Raw genomic sequence first — 20,067 nt, forward strand, 5'->3', positions numbered from 1 at the left:
AGAGGGAGAGGAAAGTCTTTCTTGGGGTTGGTTGCACGAGGCTGTCAATGACATTCGTCTGCTCACACACCCACACCCGAAAGCTGATCGCCATCCTGCTGCATCTCTCTCTTCCCGAAATCAAAAGAAAACGCGAGTCCTTTCTCTGCGGCATATAGCCCTTTGGCAGACAAATGGGGTGACACATGCATGGTTTGGTGGGAGACCCTCAAACCCAAATCAACGTGCATCTGTCTGCCTGTTTTCCCCGACCGGCTATGACTCCTTTTTCTTCTTTTTTACTTTTCTTCGTTCTTGACCCCTGCCCCCATGCTGAAGCGTGGGATGGGGGATCCAAATCCGTGCAAGTGCGCGCGTGCAAGGGGGCCACACCACCAAGGCACCCCGATGGCACACCCCCTTCCCACCCTCCCTCCCTCCCTCCAGTCTCGCGGGACTCGTACTCAGTACTACTACACAGGACTCTTACTCTTGATGGATCCCTTGTCTTTTCTGCCGCTCCGTCGCACTGCGCAACAAGGCAACCAGCCCTCCGTGATCTCCAGCTAAATCCACTTTCTTTCCGTTAGTCTGAGAGGAGGGGTGGGAGAGTGCTTATGCATGGAGGCACGGGGAGGCACGGGGAGGCAGCAGCACACTAGTCCTTGACATTAGTCGTCTAAGCCTCTCTCTTTCTGTCTGTTTGCTGCCCACACGCCTGAGGAATAAATACATTTTGGTCCCCAAGGTCAAACACTCTCTCTGCCGTCGGTCTCTTTTCACATCATTTTCATCATCACCTGTTCTTTTTTTTCTTCATCTTGATTGTGCTAGTGCCAAAGTGTGTGTCAGACACCTTTTGCCCCCTCAGCTCCCTTTCATCCAGGAACGGGATCCATTCTTGGGTACTATTCATATAAATAATATCCCTTTTCAAGAGGGGCTATCCAGTTGGGCTCCGACGCACCCCGGTATTACTACCTTCCCTGCGTCCGTCCATCCCATTCAGGTATTCCTACCCAACGCTTTACACGCTTTGCTACCCATCCAATTCGCCCAATTCAAAAACGGTTCCTGTCCCTTGGGCACTGCTGCATTCCCGTCCCGTCCTGCTGGTCAAATCAGCACACGACACATTTTCCTGCGATCTACTGTTCCTGCGTCGCCGTCGACCCAGGTCTCCAGTCCTGAGGCAAAGCGGCCAGCCGATTTGACCATATTACTGCATATTTATTCTGGACTGCCCCTCTTCTCCCCGCGCGGAGAGGAAAAAAAAAAGTTACCATGTCAACCACCAGCCGGAAGAATGTGAGGTGGGAGGACAAGGACAAGAGGAGTGGATCCTCGCGAGCCTCGACCACCGGTGGCTCGTCGAGCGGCTCCAGCTACTCTGAATACAGTGACCACCGGTACAACATCGCTGCGCTCGAGGAGACTCTTCGCACTACCGTCAACGAGCTGGACCAGTGGAAGAACAAAGCCGCCGAAGCTGAGCAACAAATCCGCAAGTACCAGAAGGAGACCAAGGAGTACAAGAGCAGAGTCTCCGCTCTTGACCAGAGAGTTGAGACTCTGGAGGACGACAAATCGGAACTCGAGAAGAGCAATAAGGCCCTGAGAGACGAGATCAAGGATCTGAAGGACAAGTACGCCAAGCTTCAAAAGAAGGTCAACAAGTCCGAGGCGAAGACAGACAGTCCCTCCTCGCCCGACACTGGAAAGCCCCGCCGGCATGAGAGCAACAGCTCAAAGGAGTCTGACAGCGACAGACACAACGATCGGCTCAAAGCGCGCTTCAACCGCTCTCCCGAAAGCACAACGAGCGACTCCAGCTCGTCCAAGCCACCATCCAGCTCGCGGGCCACCCGTGGCAGCCGTCGCCTGAGTATCAACGAGAGGCAGCCCTACTTGGAGGAATGGGGCCCTGGAGGATCTACAGCCGCCACGCAGACGACAGCACCGGTGTCACCCAGCTCCAGGCGGACAGGAAACTACATCGCGACCAACTACCCTCCTATCGCCACTGGCCCAATCCCCAGCCCGACCACGGCAACAACTCCTCGCAGCCATCGCCCAACGGTCGAGTACACAACCTATGCCAACGTGCCTGTCTACCCAGAGGATGGCAATTACCACCCCTACCCACTCCCTCCTCCTGAGATGCGCAAGAGGTAGCATTAGTGTCACACAGGCCCAAATCCAACAGTCTGTGCGGTAACAGGGCTTGTCTCGCTTGAGGCCTCACATCCCTACTCTCCCGTCACACCTACAGGCCAATGTGCACCACGGCAGCCACGGAATCCTTCACCCTCCACTAGACTGGATATTACCCAAGTTGGATTCGCTTACGCCCCCACTACCGACAGCTGAAGAAGAAAGAAAGGGCAAACGCCATGGAATTCTTATGAAACGACCGAGGCTACCAATCAGATTCCCGGCCAGGCCATGTGCGATTAGGAATCTGGCCGGGCCACCACGACGTTGCATGCGGGAGACGAAAAAAGAAACGGGAACCCCTTCCCCCCGGGTTGAAATTCACACCCCAACACCTACCTGTTCCATGCAAGGCTCGGATGGGTGTTATTTTCCGGATTGCGGCTTACATAACATGTCCACAGAGGGAGAGGGTTCAATGTTCCTTGGTCCATCCATGCATTTATTCCCTTTTCACTCCTCCCTCTTTTCTCACGCCTGCCGTTGACGTCGCGAGTTTCACGGCATTGGTCGCGTCGCGTTGTGTCATGGTCCACATCGTACTACGCTTTTCGGAGACATGGCTACGGGAGGGAGTACGAACCGACATCATCGACGAGTGGGTTCGCCAAGCGAGCATACTCGACCTCCAAGACATTGTCACTCACAATGATCACGATAACATTTGCAAGCTCGAAAGAGAAAGAGGAAGAAAACAAATTGTGCGTTGAAGAAAAGAAAAGCCCGAAGACAACCTACCAAAACAAATCCTTTTCGTCAACCAACTTTTCTTGGGTGGACTTCTTTTCTCCTTTGTTGGATGATCTGCTACGGAGTTTCTTGGATTGGAAATCACAGGTTAAGAAGAAAGAAAAAAAGGGGAGAGAAAAAAATATGGGAAGGGCAATTATGATTTTTCTTTTCTGTTTTAAGAATCAATCTGTATAACGACACATGGGCCGGGGAGGGGGGATCTTTGGGAATCATGACACAACACCGACAGAAAAAAAAAACAAATACGTTTAGGATAGAGATACCACCACCATAGATAGATCTTCTTTTTCACTTGGGTGGCATTGGATGGCAGGAAATCGGATCGGATCGGAAATGGATGGATGGCTTCACTGCCCTAGTATATACCCTTTTGGATACCCTTGGATGGATGGGGTGAATTGTAACGGAATGACATTGGGATGGACTGGATCCAGGGTGGCTTTCTTCTTTTTTCTCTCTCTCTCGTATTCATCCATGCAATACTATGTACTTAGACTTTTAGAATACGGGAAAAGTCGGACAGAGACACTGTCCTTGCATCGTCTTCCTCTTCCTCTGTTCCTCCCTGGCTTCCTAATTCAGTCCAGTCTCAACCACCAATGCCTGTGAACTTGGAGTATGAGCACGGAACTCCTCTTTTTGTTGAGCGTTCCTGTCGGTACTTGATTTGCTGAGAGTAAAAGGACATGTCGACCAATCTGCCGCTACCCGTCCTGCAAGGAACACTTCATCGTTTGGTCCAAATGCAGGCCACCCCGCTTTGCCCGCCTGCCCGCCCCAACCGACCCCGCCCGAGGGAGTCATCTGGAAAGACGATCTTTTTTTTCTTCTGTGTGTGCGGGGTTTGTGTGACTTGCCATAACTGGCGCAACCTACCTTGTCCGTCCACATTTGCCGTCCACGGATGATCATGTGGGAATTCCCAATGTGCCTGCATCTAATGCCACTTGCATTGTCTCCACGATTTTTATGTATGCTGTGAAACTATTGTGTGTATATATGCACAGTGGTGCGGGGGTTCGCGGCACGATGATACAGGGTAGGTTCTCCTTCTTCTTATCTTGGTGATTTAAGGTTTTCTATGGGTGATTTTTTTCTCAGATCTGTAACCTTCCACCCCCTTTTCTCCTTCGTTTTCTTTTTGTGAAATGATTTTTTGGGCACCAATAGCCCACTGACGATCACTGACAGGCACTTTGACAGGTCGGGAGACACACGTCCCCTGAAGAGACCCCTGAAACATCCCAAACTCCACTGGCTGGAGAGCCCTTGACAGCGCCTTACGGGGATGCAGCCGCTATAGAGACAGGCCAGGGTACGTACCGCTCAGTAAGTGGCTGCTTTGTATGTATAATTACAAGACCCTAAGCTGTTTGGGGTGTTAGCGTCAGGTACGCAGTACGTACGCGTCCCGGGCCGACCTTCTCCTCCCCACATCCCTCTCTTTCTTACCCCCGAAAACCTCTCTGCCTTTTTTGCCTGCCAACCATAGGACGCGAAAAGCAGCACAGTTTCCCGAAATTGGACACGTCTCAAAATAAGAAGTTCCGTATCTTCTGTAGTCGCCACGCACCCACGGACAATCGACAGGGTATGAAGCCCCTTTCTTTCAACACTGTCATTTGACCTATTTTCCTCTCTATTCTATTCAGCTTTCATTTTGATTTATTCGATTTGTTGTTATGGTGCACATACGCTCATTGTGAGCCCGTCGGTTTAGTTCAGACTCTCATTCCCTGATCTTTGGTTGTCCCCCCCCCCCCCACCACCCTTTATTTCTTTTTTTAGACTCTTATACACACACTCCCTTTCTCTTTCCAAGGATGAGGCTACTGGCCAGCCTTGCCCTCGGGCTGCTTGGCCTGGCAGCTGGCGTGGTGGCACAGGATGAGTCTGCGGCCATTGAGCTCGATAGGCTGTCGCTGAACAAGTTGATCAAGGAGAGTGAAGTGGTGATGGTTGATTGTGAGTGTTCCCTGAACAGCAGACAATGTGTGTGAGCGCGTGCGCGGTCTTGAGAACGGGTACTGACATATTGTTTGTGTGAACACAGGGTATGCGGTACGTCCTTGTCCGTTGGGTCGGGTCCTTCTGGCCGATCATACGGAACATCCACTCTCCCGTCGTCGTTTCCTCCCTCCTCTTTCTCATGCAGGTCTTGCTGATTGCTAACGTTCATCTTCTCTTGCTCGCACTCATCAGCCTTGGTGGTAAGTAGTCGTGCCTCCAATATCATCTCATCTTTAGCCTTTTTTCTTTTTTTTCCTTTTGCGTCGTGCGCACATGAGCCAACCCCCCCGATTAATGACTTGGCGTTTCCAGTGGACATTGTATCAAGTTTGCGCCCAAGTATGAGGCTGCCGCCAAGGCCCTCAAGGAGAAGGACCTGAATGTCAAGCTGGGCAAGGTTGACTGCACCAAGCACAACAAGCTATGCCAAGAGTACAACATCCGGGCATACCCGACCATGAAGATCTTCAAGAGCGGTCAGGAGCTGTATCACGACTATGACGGCCCGCGGAGGGTCTCGGCGTAAGTCAGGGGAGAGTGTTATGTGACCCTTGTTGGTGACTGACAGAATCAATACAGGATCGTCGACTTCATGGCCAAGCAGGTGCTGCCCACGGTGTCTACGCTCGCCAGCCAGAGGGCGCATGATCAGTTTCTCAAGAGAGAGCGCCAGGAGGTCGCCCTGGTCGGGTACCTCGAGGGCGACGATGCCGCCAACACGGAGATCCTCCGAGCGGCGGCCGAGAAGCTCCATGAGGACTATCCCATCGGTATCACATCGAACGCCGCCGCTGCACAGGCCGCCGGCGTCTCGTTCCCGGCGCTCGTGCTGTACAAGCCGGACAACGAAGGTACTGTGGTGTTTAGCAAGAACTGGGAGGTGGATGCCATCAAGGACTTTGCCAAGACGGGTTACAAGCCCCTGATCGGTGAGACGGGCGCCGAGTCCTGGCGCAAGTACGTGTCTGGGTCCGACGGCCCGACCGTCTTTCTCTTCCACAAGAACGACGACGACCGAAAGAAGCTCTCCAGCGAGCTCCGCTCCCTGGCCAAGAAACACCAGGGGGCCGTGCAATTTGCCACGGCCGAGATTCCGGACTTCCAGGGCTTTGCCAACTACCTACACCTCCGGACCGAGCCGAGCGACGACGCCTTCCCGGCCCTGGCCATCTACGACGGCGCGAACAAGAAGAAGTACCCGTTCGACAACAGCAAGGGGGCGCTGGACGAGAAGAACGTGGCCTCGTTCGTGGAGAACTTCCTCTCGGGCAAGGTGCAGCCGACCATCAAGTCCGAGGATGTCCCCTCCGGCTACGAAGGCCCCGTCACCAAGGTGGTGGCCCAGACCTTTGACGATGTGGTGCTGGACGGCAACAAGGACGTGCTGCTGTACTACCACCGCGAGGACTGCCCCTTCTGCCGGGCCATGAACCCGCAGTACGAGACCCTGGCGAGCATGTACTCTGCCCCCGACCGGGCCAACCGCGTGGCCATCGCCAAGATGGACATCATGAAGAACGACCTCTTCGAGGAGATCCCCTACGTGCCCTTCATCCGGCTGTACAAGGCCGGCGACGACAAGAGCGGCAACGCGGTCACATACTCGGGCGATCGGTCCGTGAAGGACCTGGTGGCCTTTGTCAAGGACCACGGCACGCACGGCGTGGATGCGCTGCAGGAGCATGCTGTTGACGAGGACGCTGTGCACGGGGCAGGTGGCGGCCTGGCGGGCAGTGAGCAGGCGCCTATGGTGATGGATAGCCTGCATGAGCAGCCTCTTCAGGGACGGACGCCTGTGAGGCACATTCATGATGAGCTGTAGAGGGTTTGTTTGAGGGATGTGTCTTGTCCTTGTGCTTTGGGTTACATGGCGTCTGGGAGGTGTTGTTGTATTTCTCTTCGCCTTTCCGTGGTGACTCGTGAAGAAACTTTTTTTTGGAACAGAATTCTGTTTATCTTTACGACATATACGTACTTTGCATATGGTCCATGCCTCTTCCCGTTTGAGTTTCGAGCATGGGGGGGAACATTGGCATGAAATATATCACATTGGAAACCTTTGTTCGGAGCAGTATCATCATCATATCATCTATTGACTCTCGGGATTGTCACCTTGCCCATCCAGGCATGTTAGCATGAATAAACTTAGTTCTGAAAGGCGGTCAGTGGCAGAATTGACTACGTAGTACGAAGTTATATTCATGATGTCAATACGCTAATGGCACGCGCCAAGGCAGGATAAAGTTTCCAAACAGCATACCTAAGCAAGTTCTCTGGGCGGTTGTGTTTGGCCCTGCAGGAGGATAAGTGGGTCCATTGGAAAGCCGCATGTCCTCCAAAGACAGACCCCCCTAGCTTGTGCCAAAACACCTTTGAGGATTTCTGTAGCAAATACAGAATTCTAGGTCATTGATGAGGTTGAAGGTGGTTGTGTCACTTTCTCGTCCCTACTAACGGTCCACAGGGCCCTCTCCCCAATTTCTTCCTTTCCGTCGTCGCCACGCTCATCACTCATTCGTTTGTTCTAACTGTTGCTCCGGCTCTCCCGAACAACAACGTCTCGTCAACATGGCGCTCATTCAGGGCTGGTATCCTCCGTCCAAGGAGAACTACGACTTAATCCTGCTCATCTGGTGTTTTTTCCCCTTGGTGCGTTTTGACACACTTCCTACACCTCTTCTATCTCCTGCCTTGATGTGCAACAAAAACAAACACTGACAAAAAACACACGCCCACCCACACAGAACAGCATGGTGCAGTGGATCATGCCCTGGTACGGCATGGGCAAGACCTCCGTCACCAGCAAGCTCAACATCCCCGGCCGGCTCGCCTGGTTCACCATGGAGGTGCCGGGCTTCCTCACCCTGCTGTACATGGTGCTCACCCTGCCCGGGCTGCACGGCATCACCGACCTGCCCTGGCAGAACCAGGTCCTGGCAGGCCTCTTCGTCATCCACTACCTCTACCGCGCCGTGCTGTTCCCTTTCCTGCAGCCCTCCATGTCGCCCATCCACGTCGCCGTGTGGCTCGCCGCCCTCGCCTTCCAGCTCTTCAACGGCACCCTCCTCGGCAGCTGGCTCGCGGCGTACGGCCCCGTCACCGAGGCCGCCTGGCGCGCCCAGCTGGGCCCGTTCCCGACCCTGCAGTTTGCCGTGGGCATCGCCCTGTTCTATGTCGGGCTGGCGGCCAATTTCTACCACGACGACGAGCTGCGCGAGATTAGGCGGCGCGAGTTGCAGCGGCAGGAGAAGGTGGCGACGGAGAGTGGTGGTGGTGGCGGTGGAGGACGAGGACGGGCCGCGGCGACGGTCGACAAGCACTACCGCATCCCGCAGGCGGGCCTGTTTCGGTATGTGCTGTACCCGCACTACCTGGCCGAGTGGGCCGAGTGGTTTGGGTTCTATGTTGCGTGTGGGTTCTCGTGCACGCCGGCGCTCATGTTCTTGGTGAATGAGGTCTCGGCTATGCTGCCGCGGGCCGTCAAGGGGAGGCGGTGGTATGCCGAGAGGTTTGGGGAGGAGAAGATTCGGGGCAAGCGGGCTGTTATTCCTGGTATTTTGTGAGTGATTCGGTTAAGTCAGTGTGTCTGTTGGAGGGAGTGAGAGAAATAGTGTGTGTGTGTGTGTATGTGTGTATGTCTGGGGTTGAAGAGGGAGAGGAGGGAGGTATATGTGTTAGTTGGTCCATGAAAACGTCGTCAAAAGATGTCATCATCCATGGGTCAATTGGGTGCGAGTCTCAGGAATTTAAACTAGTCACTCATCATGGCGAGGTTTGTCTCTCTTCGTGAAACAGTCTGCTGTGATTTGTATTGCTCTCCTGAACGTTTTGAACAGGTTCTGTAGTGTACATGGCGGTACAAGCAACCCACTGCTCATCTCAGCCATGCATGGCAATTCTCCCCTTCAACCTCGGGAGGCTATCTCGCTTGGCTGCTGTGTACTCTTATGGCTAGTACAAAATCGACTACGGCTCATTGTTTCCTTTCTCTGAGGAGTGAGTATGCCGGAAGGAACCACCCTGACAACCTCGTCTGCCTAGACGGGCTCCTTCTTTCCAACACCCTGACACCCTCGTCCTGAAAAAGATAGAAGCAAAAGAAAGATGTTACGCAGAGCCTCCCACGGTACACCGCCACAAAGAGTAGTCAGTGCCACATACTTTCATTGTTTTCTATCTCTTTTTTTTTTTTTTTTTTTTTTTCCTTTTCTGATCACCACATCAACTCCTTTTCCGTCTATATCGACCCCTCGAGACGCGAAGATGGGCTGCGTCTTCTCAGCCCCGATATGCCGCCCCCGGCCTTCGTCTGCTGAAGAAGAACAATCCTCATCGTCCTCGCAATACCCTCCACGCCCCTTACATGGCCTCCTAAAGGACCCAGCCAGCTACAGAGACAAGACCTTCCGCCTCATCCTCCCAGTCGCCGACCTCTAGAGAAGCCATGACTTCCTACGCGGCATGCTGAAATACGCAGATGTCTCCTTCACGACCCGGCGCAGGTACTTTGAGATCCAGTTGTCTTCCCCATGGGAGGATGACGGTGGCCGCGCCGCCATGGTCAGATTCGAGTCACGGACCAAGAAGGGTCTTATTCAGCGATGGCTGAGTCGCTTGTTGCGAGTCTGTCCGTCAGAGGCATGTGATGTGCAGCTTTGTCTGGCGGTCAATATGCTAGGACCTATTCGCAGTCTTCTGCTTCGGATGCATTGTGCGTATGAAGAAGTGGATCATGGCAACGGGATCTGGTTTCGGGATTTAGAGTATGTTTCTGAAAACCTTCTTCATTTTCTGCCCCTGCCTCTGCTCCAAAGTATCGAGAGTTGATGATCTGACCGGCCGGACAACCACAGCGGATACTGTTGGTTTGTGTACCTACAAAATCCCGAGTCTCCCTCGAAGCGATCCTTCGAGAACGTGCGGCCGACACAGATAGCTAGGCGCGAAGGAATAGCAGTGCGGCTCCCGAGTCCTGAATCACGCCTTACTGACCCGCTGGATGCATTATCGAGCGCCACTGGTCACTGGCCCGAGCCAATGAGGCTGCAAGTACCGACACCGATGCGAGAGGAGCTGCAAGGAGACATCGACCCAGAGATGTTGCGTGACTTGACCGCAGGCGGACGAGTGAAGCCTATCATCCACCCTCTGGCTACAGATACCAGTTGTCAAGGTGATATTCCAAGGGGCGTGGGCTCACGAGACCGTGATATCGGAGAACCAGAGCACGTTACACCTGAAGATCTCAAGATGAACACCCCTGCGCCTCCGGGCAGAGACGTCCTCACAGACGATTTCAAGCTACCTCCCGCATCTTGTGGGTACGACGAGCTCGTCGATCGGGTGCTGGCAGAGATGAACTCGCGCGAGGAAGGGTCGTCGTCTGAGACAACAAAAGACCCAAACCCTTTTCCTCGGTGGATGGCTGAGAGGGTTGTGGAGAGAGCCATAGCTGAGAAAATGGTTCCTGACACTCGGCCTGCTCGTCGCCAAGAAGAAGGAAGAAAGGATTCTAATGGTACGCGTCATGAGTTCAGGTTTGGAACTGGGATGCGTAACTTCTGCTGGGTGGATCTTTGAGCTTGGTTTTGATTTACAGGGAGCGCAATGCTCTCAGAAGCATTTAAATATATTTAACACAGCGGATACGCTCATCATCATTCAAAGCTATTTGTTCTGAGTGAGTGAGTGTATCCTTCCCGTGCCACAGTTGAGTTGTTCACGCTCAGTCATGGGCGTGATTATGCATAAAGAGTCCATTTCCTCATTTTTATGTACATGAATTACATCTCTCGTGGATTTTACTTGTTACTCTTTCCCTTTCCCTTTTCCTTTCCCAAAATAATAAGATATAAGTGCCATTTCCTCATTCAACCGTAATTCAAAGTCGTCATGTATTTACGTCCACATTGGTATTATCTCAAAATCATAATCAACCTTGTACTGCTGTGTAGGCTACGGCTCTGATTCCGCCCTCACGCTGGAGAGACTCGACTTGTGCCTAGGGAGCTGTAACTCTGCCCTTTTCTCGGGATTCTTGGTGGGATCGTTGTGCGGATCACCGTCAGCGCCAGGATTAGCCATCTTGAAGTTATCATCACGTCAGTCAATGGAAAGAATGAAAGGAAGTCTGGACCACAAGGGCAGAAGAAGAAAAAAAAAAAAGAACAACAAAATTGTGTTACTCACCTCATATTCAAGAATCTTGATGAAGCGGTAAAACAACCAGGCAATACAAGTCCCGAGGCCCGGTCCCACCCAATAAATCCAGTGGTCCTGATCAAACGTAGCCGTGGCCACACAAGGCCCAAACGACCGCGCCGGGTTCAGACTGCCGCCGGTAAACTGCACGCCGGCCATCTCGGCGATGAAGAGCGCCAGGCCGATGCCGACGGGCGCGATGAAGGTGGCGCGGTGTTTCTCGGCGGCGAGCATGTAGATGGTGAAGACGAGCTCGGCGGTGAGGAGGGCCTCGATGAAGAGGCCCTGGGCGATGCTGGCGCCGCCTGTCAGGGTGGTGCGGACGTTGAAGTTGACGGGGAACAGGTTGCGGACCAGCACGGAGGCGAGGATGGCGCCGGCGATCTGGGCGAGGAAGAGGCAGACGGCGCGGGCCGGCTTGATGGCGCGGATCATGAGCATGGCTAGGGTTACGGCTGGGTTGAAGAGGCCGCCGCTGACTCGGAAGAAGACCTTTTTTTTTGGGGGGGGGGGGTCAGCGGGAAAGAGAAACTTGTATTGCCGTGGTTGAATGGCAATAGAAATCTGGGAAACTTACCCAGACGTTGACCATGAGGGAAAAGCCAAAAGCAAGGGCAATGTAGAGCTGGACGCCAATGTTGAATCCAGTCACGCCACCTGTGGTCTGAAGATAATATCCATATCAGTATAAGAGAGATTGAACATTGAAATGCTTTCTTTTCTTTGGCCGAACAACAGAGAAAAGTCGTCATGGAACAACGACAACAACTTACACTATTGGAAGAACCCGCAGAAGAAGAACCATTGGCATCCGACTGGATATTAGCAACCTCGGTCCCAGCAAAAGCAAAGAACAGAAACATGGTAGTCCCCACAAACTCCCCCAGGCTGGCCACAAAATGGTTCTTCACCTCCGAGTTCATCCACTGCGACCACGGCAGGCGCAGCACCTCGGCTTTTTGTTCCCTGGTCAGGGACTTCCACTCCACGCGCGGCGATGGCTGCTGCTGCTGCTGCTGTCCTCCATAGCCCTGCTCCTCGTCATAGTAGCGGTGATACTTGTCCCTACTACCGGGCGAAAAGGAGGCAGGGTCATAGGGAAACTGGTTGCCGCCGTACATTGGACCGCCACTGCGTGTCGAGTGCGTCTCCTCGATCCAGGCCATGCTCGCGGCGTCCTGTTCTTGCTGGACGAGTGCCGTGTTGCGCTGGTTTAGGTACGACTGTGGTGGACCGGCATGGGCACGGCTCTGGGGTCTGTTGGTGTAAGTGCGCCGGTCAGGATAATCCGGGTGACGGGCCTGCTCCCTCAAGGCGCGGTCGGGGCCGTAGGAGGATGAGGTGGTGGTGGGGTTGTCATTTCCCAGGACGTCAAAAGGATCTTGGAGGCGAGACTGCTTGGGATGTCTTGTGGACGACGCTGCTGGCTGGCTGCGGCTTCTGTTGTTGCTGTACACGGGCGAGTCGGAGGCGTGCTCCCTCAGAGTGCCTCGTGGTGCTCGTGAGCGTGATCGAGAGCGGGAGCTCCCTTTGCTGGCAGGGGGCTGTGGCACTGCACGGGGAGGTGCTGGAAAGGGAAGGATGTTGGACTCGTCTGAGTCGTAGCCTAGAGCAACGACGATGGCGTTCGGCGAGGTGCTGTTGTCGTCTGAGGAGTCGTCCGTGCGGTGGCCTGCTGCTGCTTCTATGCGCCGGCCTGCTGGGATGATGGCTTCGTCGCCTGGGTACTGGATTTGTTGTCTGAATGTGTTGTGGAGGGCCTCGGAAGAATGAGAGTAGCGATGGCTGGAGGGAGAGGATCTGGTGGGAGAGGATCTGGTGGCCATCTTTTGCAGTACGAAGGCGAGGTGTGCCGTATGTACACAAAGAAGTGTGGCCAGTCGAGGAGGCTTAATTATGGCTCCAGAAAAGGAGTAGGAAGAAGAATACTCTGCGACGTAGAGCAAAGCCAATATTCACCAGACCCAGAAATTATATCGACAAACACCATCAGGGCCAGCAAAGAAGTGGGCAGCAACCTCCTATTTATCAAACCAGACTCCAATACAAGGTTCTTCACCGGGACTGGGTAAGTTTACAGCAAAATCTTAACTCATGATCCCCAGACTGATCGTCACCATCTACCGTCGAGAAACCAAGTCTGACGAAACTGCACATACTTCGTTATAGCCCGACAAGACTGAGATGATGTCGCTTCCTACTAGGACCAGGTAAGGACCGTCGAGATGAACAAGCCCACAAAAAGAGTCTCGACCCTGGGGGAAGAGGAGACGATGGGAAAGGTTTGTTGCTGACCAGGCTGGTTCATGCATGCGTCATGCTCAAGACTGAAAGGTTGTTAAAAAGGAAACCCGTCATCTGCGTAATGGCAACAGTTCTCGGCTCCGATGGAGCATGCATGCATGAATTAACAGTTTCGTCAGGAAAGTCTTATGATGAACGGGGAGGACGAACCAGGAGAGACCCATTGCCTTCGGTTGCATGTGACGTCAATTCTTCCAGGTTTCCAAGGCTATTTCGAAATACGGAGAATAAAAAGAAGAAAAAAAACCTTCAGGGTCGTGGTACAGGTAGACCCAGGAACGTTTTGTTCATGCGTTGCGGCCTGCGCTTGAGTAAGAGAAATATGTTAGTTGTCGTCGGATTGCGCAGCCTTCATACTATGCGAGTTTATGCAAAGAGTGCCGGGGTCACCTTGACTACGGGCAACTGTGACAGTGCGTGTGAAAGCCTAATGGTCTCATAATCGTAGTGGGATGAATTCAATTAGATGACGAGTTTAACGTCGCCTTTCTTCAGTTTTCATCCTAAATAAGTATGGATGAGCTTGTGGCTTGGTTGATGTGAGTCTTTGAAAAGGTAAATAATTAAGGAATTATACGAATACTGACTGGGGACGTTCCTCGGCTTTGCCATAGATAGGCCCACTTTGGTTTTCATTCAACAGTCGAAAGCAGACTGAATTAGCCACATATGGACAATTTCTTTTCACTACTACATGAACAGCTTCTTCTCATCCGAAATCTGACTTTTGATAGAGTTGGATCCTGACTGAAACCTGAGCGGGAGGGAGACAACGCGACAACCAACATTCCCAGTTCCGTCTCATAACCTCCCCTCTCTCAGTCCTGTCACGCTGGTCTCCATTAGAACGCCGTCTATGTATTAGTATTTTCCCTTCCAGCCAGAGAACAAGGATACACACATTTCAGTCAAGTCGCTGGTGCAAGACTGACCGACGCTGGTGGTGCACGGCATGGCACGACAATATGACTCTGTTCATCTCTTTTTTCTTTCTCTTTCCTTCCTTTCCCCGCCTTCTCCTCTTTCTTTCTTGCCTCTCACCACACCTATTTGCCTGCCTTATTCCTGCCCAATCCACCATGGTATAATCAGGCCCCAAACATCCTCCGCGCCGGCAGGGACGGCGACGCCACCCCTCCCAACTTCTCCTTCTCCTCCCCATCCTCCACGTCCTCCCAGCTCCCCCAACTATCTCTTCCTCTTCCTCCCCCACCACCATAATGAACGCCATGTCCACGCATCTCCTCCACCCCCGTAGTCCGAGCAATCCCAATTCCCTCCCCCACCGAGCCCGGCACAGACAAAAGAGCAGCAGGCGGCGGCGGAGGCGGCAAGGCCACTCTGGGCGCCGGACCAGGAGACGGCGAGGTGCCTCGCACCGACCGAGCAGGTGAGCTCAGCGGGCTGACTAGGTCTGGGATCTCGAGAGGCTCGTCGTGGGGCCTGCGGGGCCGGACTGGGGAGGAGGGCGGGGTGGGTGCGAAGGGATTGGTGGAGATGGGCGTGGGCGAGGCGACCCTGTTGTGGTGGTGGCGACTGGAGGTGGTGAAGTCGCCTCTGCTGGGATTGTTGTAGTCGTGCTTATTGCTGTTGTTGGTGTTGTTGGCATTTCCACCACCACGGCGGTGGCCTTGGTTTATAGCAAGAGGAGGCACGTCTAAACTCGACCGCAGCGGAAAGGTAAGGCTCACTGGCGCTGGTGGTGCCAGAGGAGGAGATCCAAGCTGCGTATATGGAGGAGACGACGGCTCAGGGGAGGCCGAGGAGGACAGAACTGTAGCAGTAGCAGCAGCAGTACACGATGACGATATGGGAGCAGGCGACGAGTAGGCGGCCCTGGCAGTGGTGCCACCCATAGCACTGTGTAGCTTCTCCAGCCGTGGCTCGAGTTTGTTGCTCCTAGGAGCGCAGACTGCCGACAAGGGGAACGGGCTCATTGGGTCGTCTGGCGATGATGTTGTCGCTGTGGCTTTTGCTTTTGCTGCAGCAGCTGCAGCTGCTGGTTCGGGGCTGTGACCTGTACTGCTGTACAGGCTGCTACCACCACTGGGATGCCGCCCCTCCGCAGAGCAAGAAGGACCAATAACGATAGAGGGAGGGACAGGAAGAGGATGTTGCTGCTCTGTATATGATGAGGGTAGTAGGAGAGACGGGAGTATTTTCCTGTCCCGGAGCCGTAGAGGTGGCGTCAGGAATGCCCTGTCGTTGGCGTTGAGGGATGAAGTGGGTGATATTAATGGCTGGTAAGACTCCACAGGTGGCATGGCAAAGTCACTGGCGACTCTGCTGATCCGGCTTCTGAGACCACCAATTGAGGAATCGCCAAGGGCTTCTTGTTGTCTCCGTCTCCGGCGGAGGGCGCAGAAAAGGAGGAGGATCGTGGCTGTAACTGCAATGGTGCTGCATACTGCGATGGCGACGATTCCTTGTGTCGAGAGACGTTGACCTGGTGGCGTGTTCAGAGTACTATTACTGTTGCTGGCTGCAGCTGCAGCTGTTGACTTTGATGAGGAAAGACTGGTTGCTGAGGGTGCACCGTGAGTGGCCACTGCGCCGGGAGCAGTGGTTGAGCCTGACATATTCGGCGATGCTGACGACGAGGAAGAGGAGGAGCCCACTGCCGCAGCTGATATGGAGGCCCTAGAAATCGCAGTAGAAGCAGCTTGGTCTCTAGATATGGTGGAGGTCTGCTCTATCTGTTGTTCCTTGTCTAGAGGGCACACGCTGCACTGATACGATGTTGGAGGCCACGACGGATCCTCCAGGCCTCCATAGCCGATGCTGTGACACGATTGTTAGTTCACTTTTGCTATGAACCCACGGTGAACGAGTGAAGAAGTGGACTGACTTATCGCAAGTAGAAATGATGCTTTCCACACCAGCTGGTGGCCCAACCCCCCTGCCAGTCAACATGTCATTCATTCTAGTAAACCACAACACAAGCAATAGGAACAAATAGATGAATAAAATATATGACAAGATGACACAACTTACGATCCGGATGAGCCACACTCGACAGCTGCAACCCGCAATACTTCATATTCAGGTCATATAGCGCCCAGAAGATGTTCCCTCCCTGTCCGTTCGCCTCCAGCAGCTGGCACGTCACGTTGCTGACATGTATTTGGCCCGTCAGGCTGGTCAGGAATGCATCTTGACATGCGTCGAAGCAGTCCTGCCGGGTTGCTGTCGAGGCTGGCGGGTCCCAGTATTCCGGGAACGTGAAGTCGCCCTCGCCCGGCTTGCTGAAGGGGCACGCGCACTCGTCGTCACCATCCCGTTTGTTCTTCATTTTTCTTTCAATTTCTAAGATCTCTCTCTTCCTCTCTCGCCCTCCTGTCATCAAACAACACTTGAATTTGGTAGCGAAGAGTAGGAGTAAGGACGTAGGTAAGTCGTCTCTGTATGGTGTGTAACGGGCGAGGACATATCATTAACCATCAGGATTATGGACCAATAGACAGCATATGGAGAAGGAACCGTGCTGATGATGGAAATATCTGCAATGGAAGATGTAAGGTGCGAAGAAGGCGAGGTTTGAGAAGTAGGAAGCAGAAGAGCGTGGAGAGGGACACATACACACACACACAGAGAGAGAGAGAGAGAGGTGAGGCAGATAGACGTGTGCGACCAAGGCACCAATCTACCTTTTACCCCCTCGATGGAAAACGAAAAATGGCGAGGCGGAGAAGAAGAGACAAGAGGGAGACAAAGGAGAGGGGGGGAAAGAAAGAGAGAGGGGGGGAAAGAAAGAGAGAGGGGGGGGGGGGGCAGATAGATATGCAAACGACAGCTCGTATATAGTGAATCTTGGTCCCCCCCACACATGCCCACACATACACACCCCCCACAGTCCCATATCATGCACGATATTTAGCAGCAGAGTCCCCTGAAGCCACAAATCAGGTGTGTACCAATCATCAACCAGCCCATCCCTCACACACACACACACACACAGACATACACACATACACCCCTATTCCCGACGATCCGTAACTGTTCACCATGCTCCACAGGCGTGTCACTTGAGCGCCGGTGTGTAGATATCAACACAGAGGTGAGAAGGCACAAGAAACGGCGACGTACACACGCGCACGGTGAAGATGAAACTGTACGGTCTGATGGGCTGGGAGGGTGTATGTGGTGTGGGTGGGGAGGAGCCCACGAACCCAGGTCGCCGAAGAGACAGACAGACAGAGCGAGAGAAAGAGAGAGAGGGACAGAAGAAAATAAAATAAAAAGGGGGGGGGGGTAGACAGACCGTGACGAGACAAGAGGGCTGGCTGGATACTTGGGGCTGCTGCGAGGATGTGCGCCACACAGGTGTGAGATCTCTGCGGTCGCACGGGTGTTATGCGCTCGCCCACCGCCGGACGAGAATGATTAGCTCTGCTCGTATGAGTTGCCGGCAGCCAGCATCCAAGGAGCTTCCCCACACCTAGAACCCCGATTACGAACAAGAAGATGCAGCTAGCCATGCGAATGTAGCTTTGCTTTTCTTTCTTTCTTGTCCCTAGACTACCCTTCAGCCTAGGCCCTAGAGGCGAGGCGCATGGGCATAAGCTCCATGGCCGGAGAGAGAAGAGACAACTATCTGTTGATGGTGACTGCTCATAATAAATCATAATTGGTAGTATTCGCCAGATGTGCGAGTAATCTTACCGTATAAGTGAATACAGAGCATCGTCAAGAGAGACATGACCATCTGGGGCTTGCTGTTATCGTCAAGCAAGAACAAAAACATACTGAAGAGAAGAGAGCTGAGACAGAGAGGATGAGAAAGGGGCTCGCCTGCCCCATGTCTCTGACCAGGCTAGGTGACCTGATCGCACAGAAAGAAAAAGAAAAAAAATTCCGTTTGTTTGAAAAAGGACACGCAGAAGCTGAATCTTGGCTTTTTCAAACCGGGCGCTCTCAAAGTAACCATGCCCTGCGTGGCGCTAGCTATGTCTCACAACGCGGCTGGAACTGAGGCGGAAAGTCTTGACGGGGCTCGGACGGGGCAAAGCATTTGGCGACCCTCAGCTGTGGTCTTCATACCTGCATGACCCGGCAAAAGGATAGCATCCTTAGCCTGTCAATTGAGCCCACAGCACCACCAGAGTCCCCGACCTCGATCGCCGAACAGAAGAAGAGAGGGGTGTGTGTGTGTGTGTGTGTTTGTGTGTGTTTGTAGGTATTGTCAAGCCCCAAGGTTACCTCCCCCCCCCCCCTCCCCAATATCCTCATCAGGCTATTGTTCCACGCACACACACGCCCGCCCGCCCTTGTCTAGCACGGCTAGGAGGATGGTGCAGCAGCAGAGGACAACGAAGATACGAGACTTGTTTAAGGCCCATCAGATTGCTGCTTGGGACGGGATAGCGAGCTGCGGGCGCGGATGGCTCTGAAAGCTGACCAATGATTGCATGAGGTAGGCGATGGACCACAAGAGCATCATGGGTGAGACTTGCCAGAAAAGCTGTTGTGTAAGAGAAGGCATCTGGATTGTGTGACACAGGTCTGCTGCTGTCGTTTCTCAAGCTGCGGTTAGTGACTCCCCGTTTTGTGACACAGACTGGTATATTTTCTTCCTTACCCGTCTGGGCCGTTTGTTGCGCAACGTCTTGTCTGATCAGTGATATTTGCTTCTTCCTGATCTGATCAGGTTTACTACAGCCCAATTCGTGCAGCGTGTGGTGGCGAGCCCTAGTCGCCATTGTACGAATTGGGACTCCTTTTTCTCCTCGACTGCAGACTGCAGACTGCAGACAAGGTCATGATGGTCGGAAAGAAATAAAAAAGTCTGCATGCGGCAATGGATGCTTGAGACATGCATCTGCCACACTGTCGTCATGTATGCTCGGAATTTGTGTTCACAAGAGGGCCAGCCAAGTTGACATGCGAGCCAGTTCCGCGCTGTCGAATGGGAATGTGCCGACGTGCATCCACAGAAGCTAGACCGCCGTCGCAGGGCTTGTCATAGCACGGCTCATGGCATAGCTGAGATGCCACCAGCCGTGGGGGACGGTAAGTTGACCGCTTAGGTAGCTGAGACCTTTTCCCTTCCCTCTCGCAAGAATTTCCTTGGGTTCTGCATAAATAGGCTATGCGAGGACAGGACGTCGGCTGAGCGACCTTATTCCTTTCTTGACTGAGACTAGGGCCCAGGGGAAAGCTCCCCACCCTCCAAATCAGAACAAGTCACCGGAATGACAAGATCGTGTTAAAGCACACACCATCCGGGTTCTCAAACGATTGTCTAGCGTATAAGTAGCGGCCATTACATTCCAGCCCAGCTTCTATTCTCTGCTCTGCTCAGGGCATCAGCCCCTGTAGAGGCCAGGGTCGCGGGGCGGGCTGGCTTAGCTGAGAAGTCAATACATCGTCCCGAAGCGAGAGCCGAAGAGGAACAAGTCAACGTCGAATCCGCCAACATTATTGGCCCCATGAGGTCGGAACGGAAGATGTGTGGCTGGCTGGCGGTTCAAAACACGTGGGTTCTTTGAACGTGGCGACCTTGAGAAAGCATTTCGTCAGCCTGGATCAAAGATGGAAGAATCGGCTGCGATAAGTTTATCCTGAGGACGTTACATTCTAAAGTGCTTATTGTACTCCTCCAAGGGG

At 53.5% G+C, this 20,067-nt stretch overlaps 6 protein-coding genes across 6 annotated transcripts; 4 read left to right on the top strand and 2 right to left on the bottom strand.

Annotated features, from left to right (window-relative positions):
• The first annotated feature begins 774 nt into the window (after positions 1–774).
• M406DRAFT_356330 (uncharacterized protein) lies at positions 775–2,348 on the top strand. The gene has a single exon (XM_040923412.1). The coding sequence runs from the start codon at positions 1,264–1,266 to the stop codon at positions 2,152–2,154; it is 891 nt and encodes a 296-aa protein (XP_040777367.1). The 5' UTR covers positions 775–1,263; the 3' UTR covers positions 2,155–2,348.
• A 2-nt stretch (positions 2,349–2,350) lies between these two features.
• Positions 2,351–3,490, top strand: M406DRAFT_101695 (uncharacterized protein). Its single transcript, XM_040914966.1, has one exon. It carries the CDS (start codon positions 2,553–2,555, stop codon positions 2,901–2,903), a length of 351 nt encoding a protein of 116 aa, XP_040777368.1. The 5' UTR covers positions 2,351–2,552; the 3' UTR covers positions 2,904–3,490.
• Positions 3,491–4,769: 1,279 nt separating this feature from the next.
• On the top strand, positions 4,770–7,018 carry M406DRAFT_351478 (thioredoxin-domain-containing protein; the record flags this gene model as incomplete). The annotated part of the gene is made up of 5 exons (XM_040922628.1): positions 4,770–4,911; positions 5,000–5,007; positions 5,149–5,156; positions 5,269–5,478; positions 5,536–7,018. The coding sequence occupies 5 exons, from the start codon at positions 4,770–4,772 to the stop codon at positions 6,776–6,778; spliced, it is 1,611 nt and encodes a 536-aa protein (XP_040777369.1). The 3' UTR covers positions 6,779–7,018.
• A 506-nt stretch (positions 7,019–7,524) lies between these two features.
• Positions 7,525–8,519, top strand: M406DRAFT_257416 (3-oxo-5-alpha-steroid 4-dehydrogenase; the record flags this gene model as incomplete). Its single annotated transcript, XM_040917174.1, has 2 exons — positions 7,525–7,605; positions 7,701–8,519. The coding sequence occupies 2 exons, from the start codon at positions 7,525–7,527 to the stop codon at positions 8,517–8,519; spliced, it is 900 nt and encodes a 299-aa protein (XP_040777370.1).
• Positions 8,520–10,968: 2,449 nt separating this feature from the next.
• On the bottom strand, positions 10,969–12,155 carry M406DRAFT_24459 (uncharacterized protein; the record flags this gene model as incomplete). Its single annotated transcript, XM_040916268.1, has 4 exons — positions 10,969–11,040; positions 11,146–11,649; positions 11,735–11,814; positions 11,960–12,155. Coding segments are annotated over 4 exons (852 nt in total), but the record flags the coding sequence as incomplete, so codon positions are not given.
• A 3,333-nt stretch (positions 12,156–15,488) lies between these two features.
• M406DRAFT_356331 (uncharacterized protein) lies at positions 15,489–17,121 on the bottom strand (the record flags this gene model as incomplete). The annotated part of the gene is made up of 4 exons (XM_040923413.1): positions 17,041–17,121; positions 16,456–16,961; positions 16,310–16,360; positions 15,489–16,242 (listed from the first exon to the last, which is right to left on the bottom strand). A coding segment is annotated over exon 4 (552 nt), but the record flags the coding sequence as incomplete, so codon positions are not given.
• Between the last annotated feature and the right edge of the window lie 2,946 nt (positions 17,122–20,067).

Source organism: Cryphonectria parasitica (assembly GCF_011745365.1).
Source record: "Cryphonectria parasitica EP155 unplaced genomic scaffold M406scaffold_4, whole genome shotgun sequence".
Classification (NCBI taxonomy): Eukaryota; Fungi; Ascomycota; class Sordariomycetes; order Diaporthales; family Cryphonectriaceae; genus Cryphonectria; species Cryphonectria parasitica.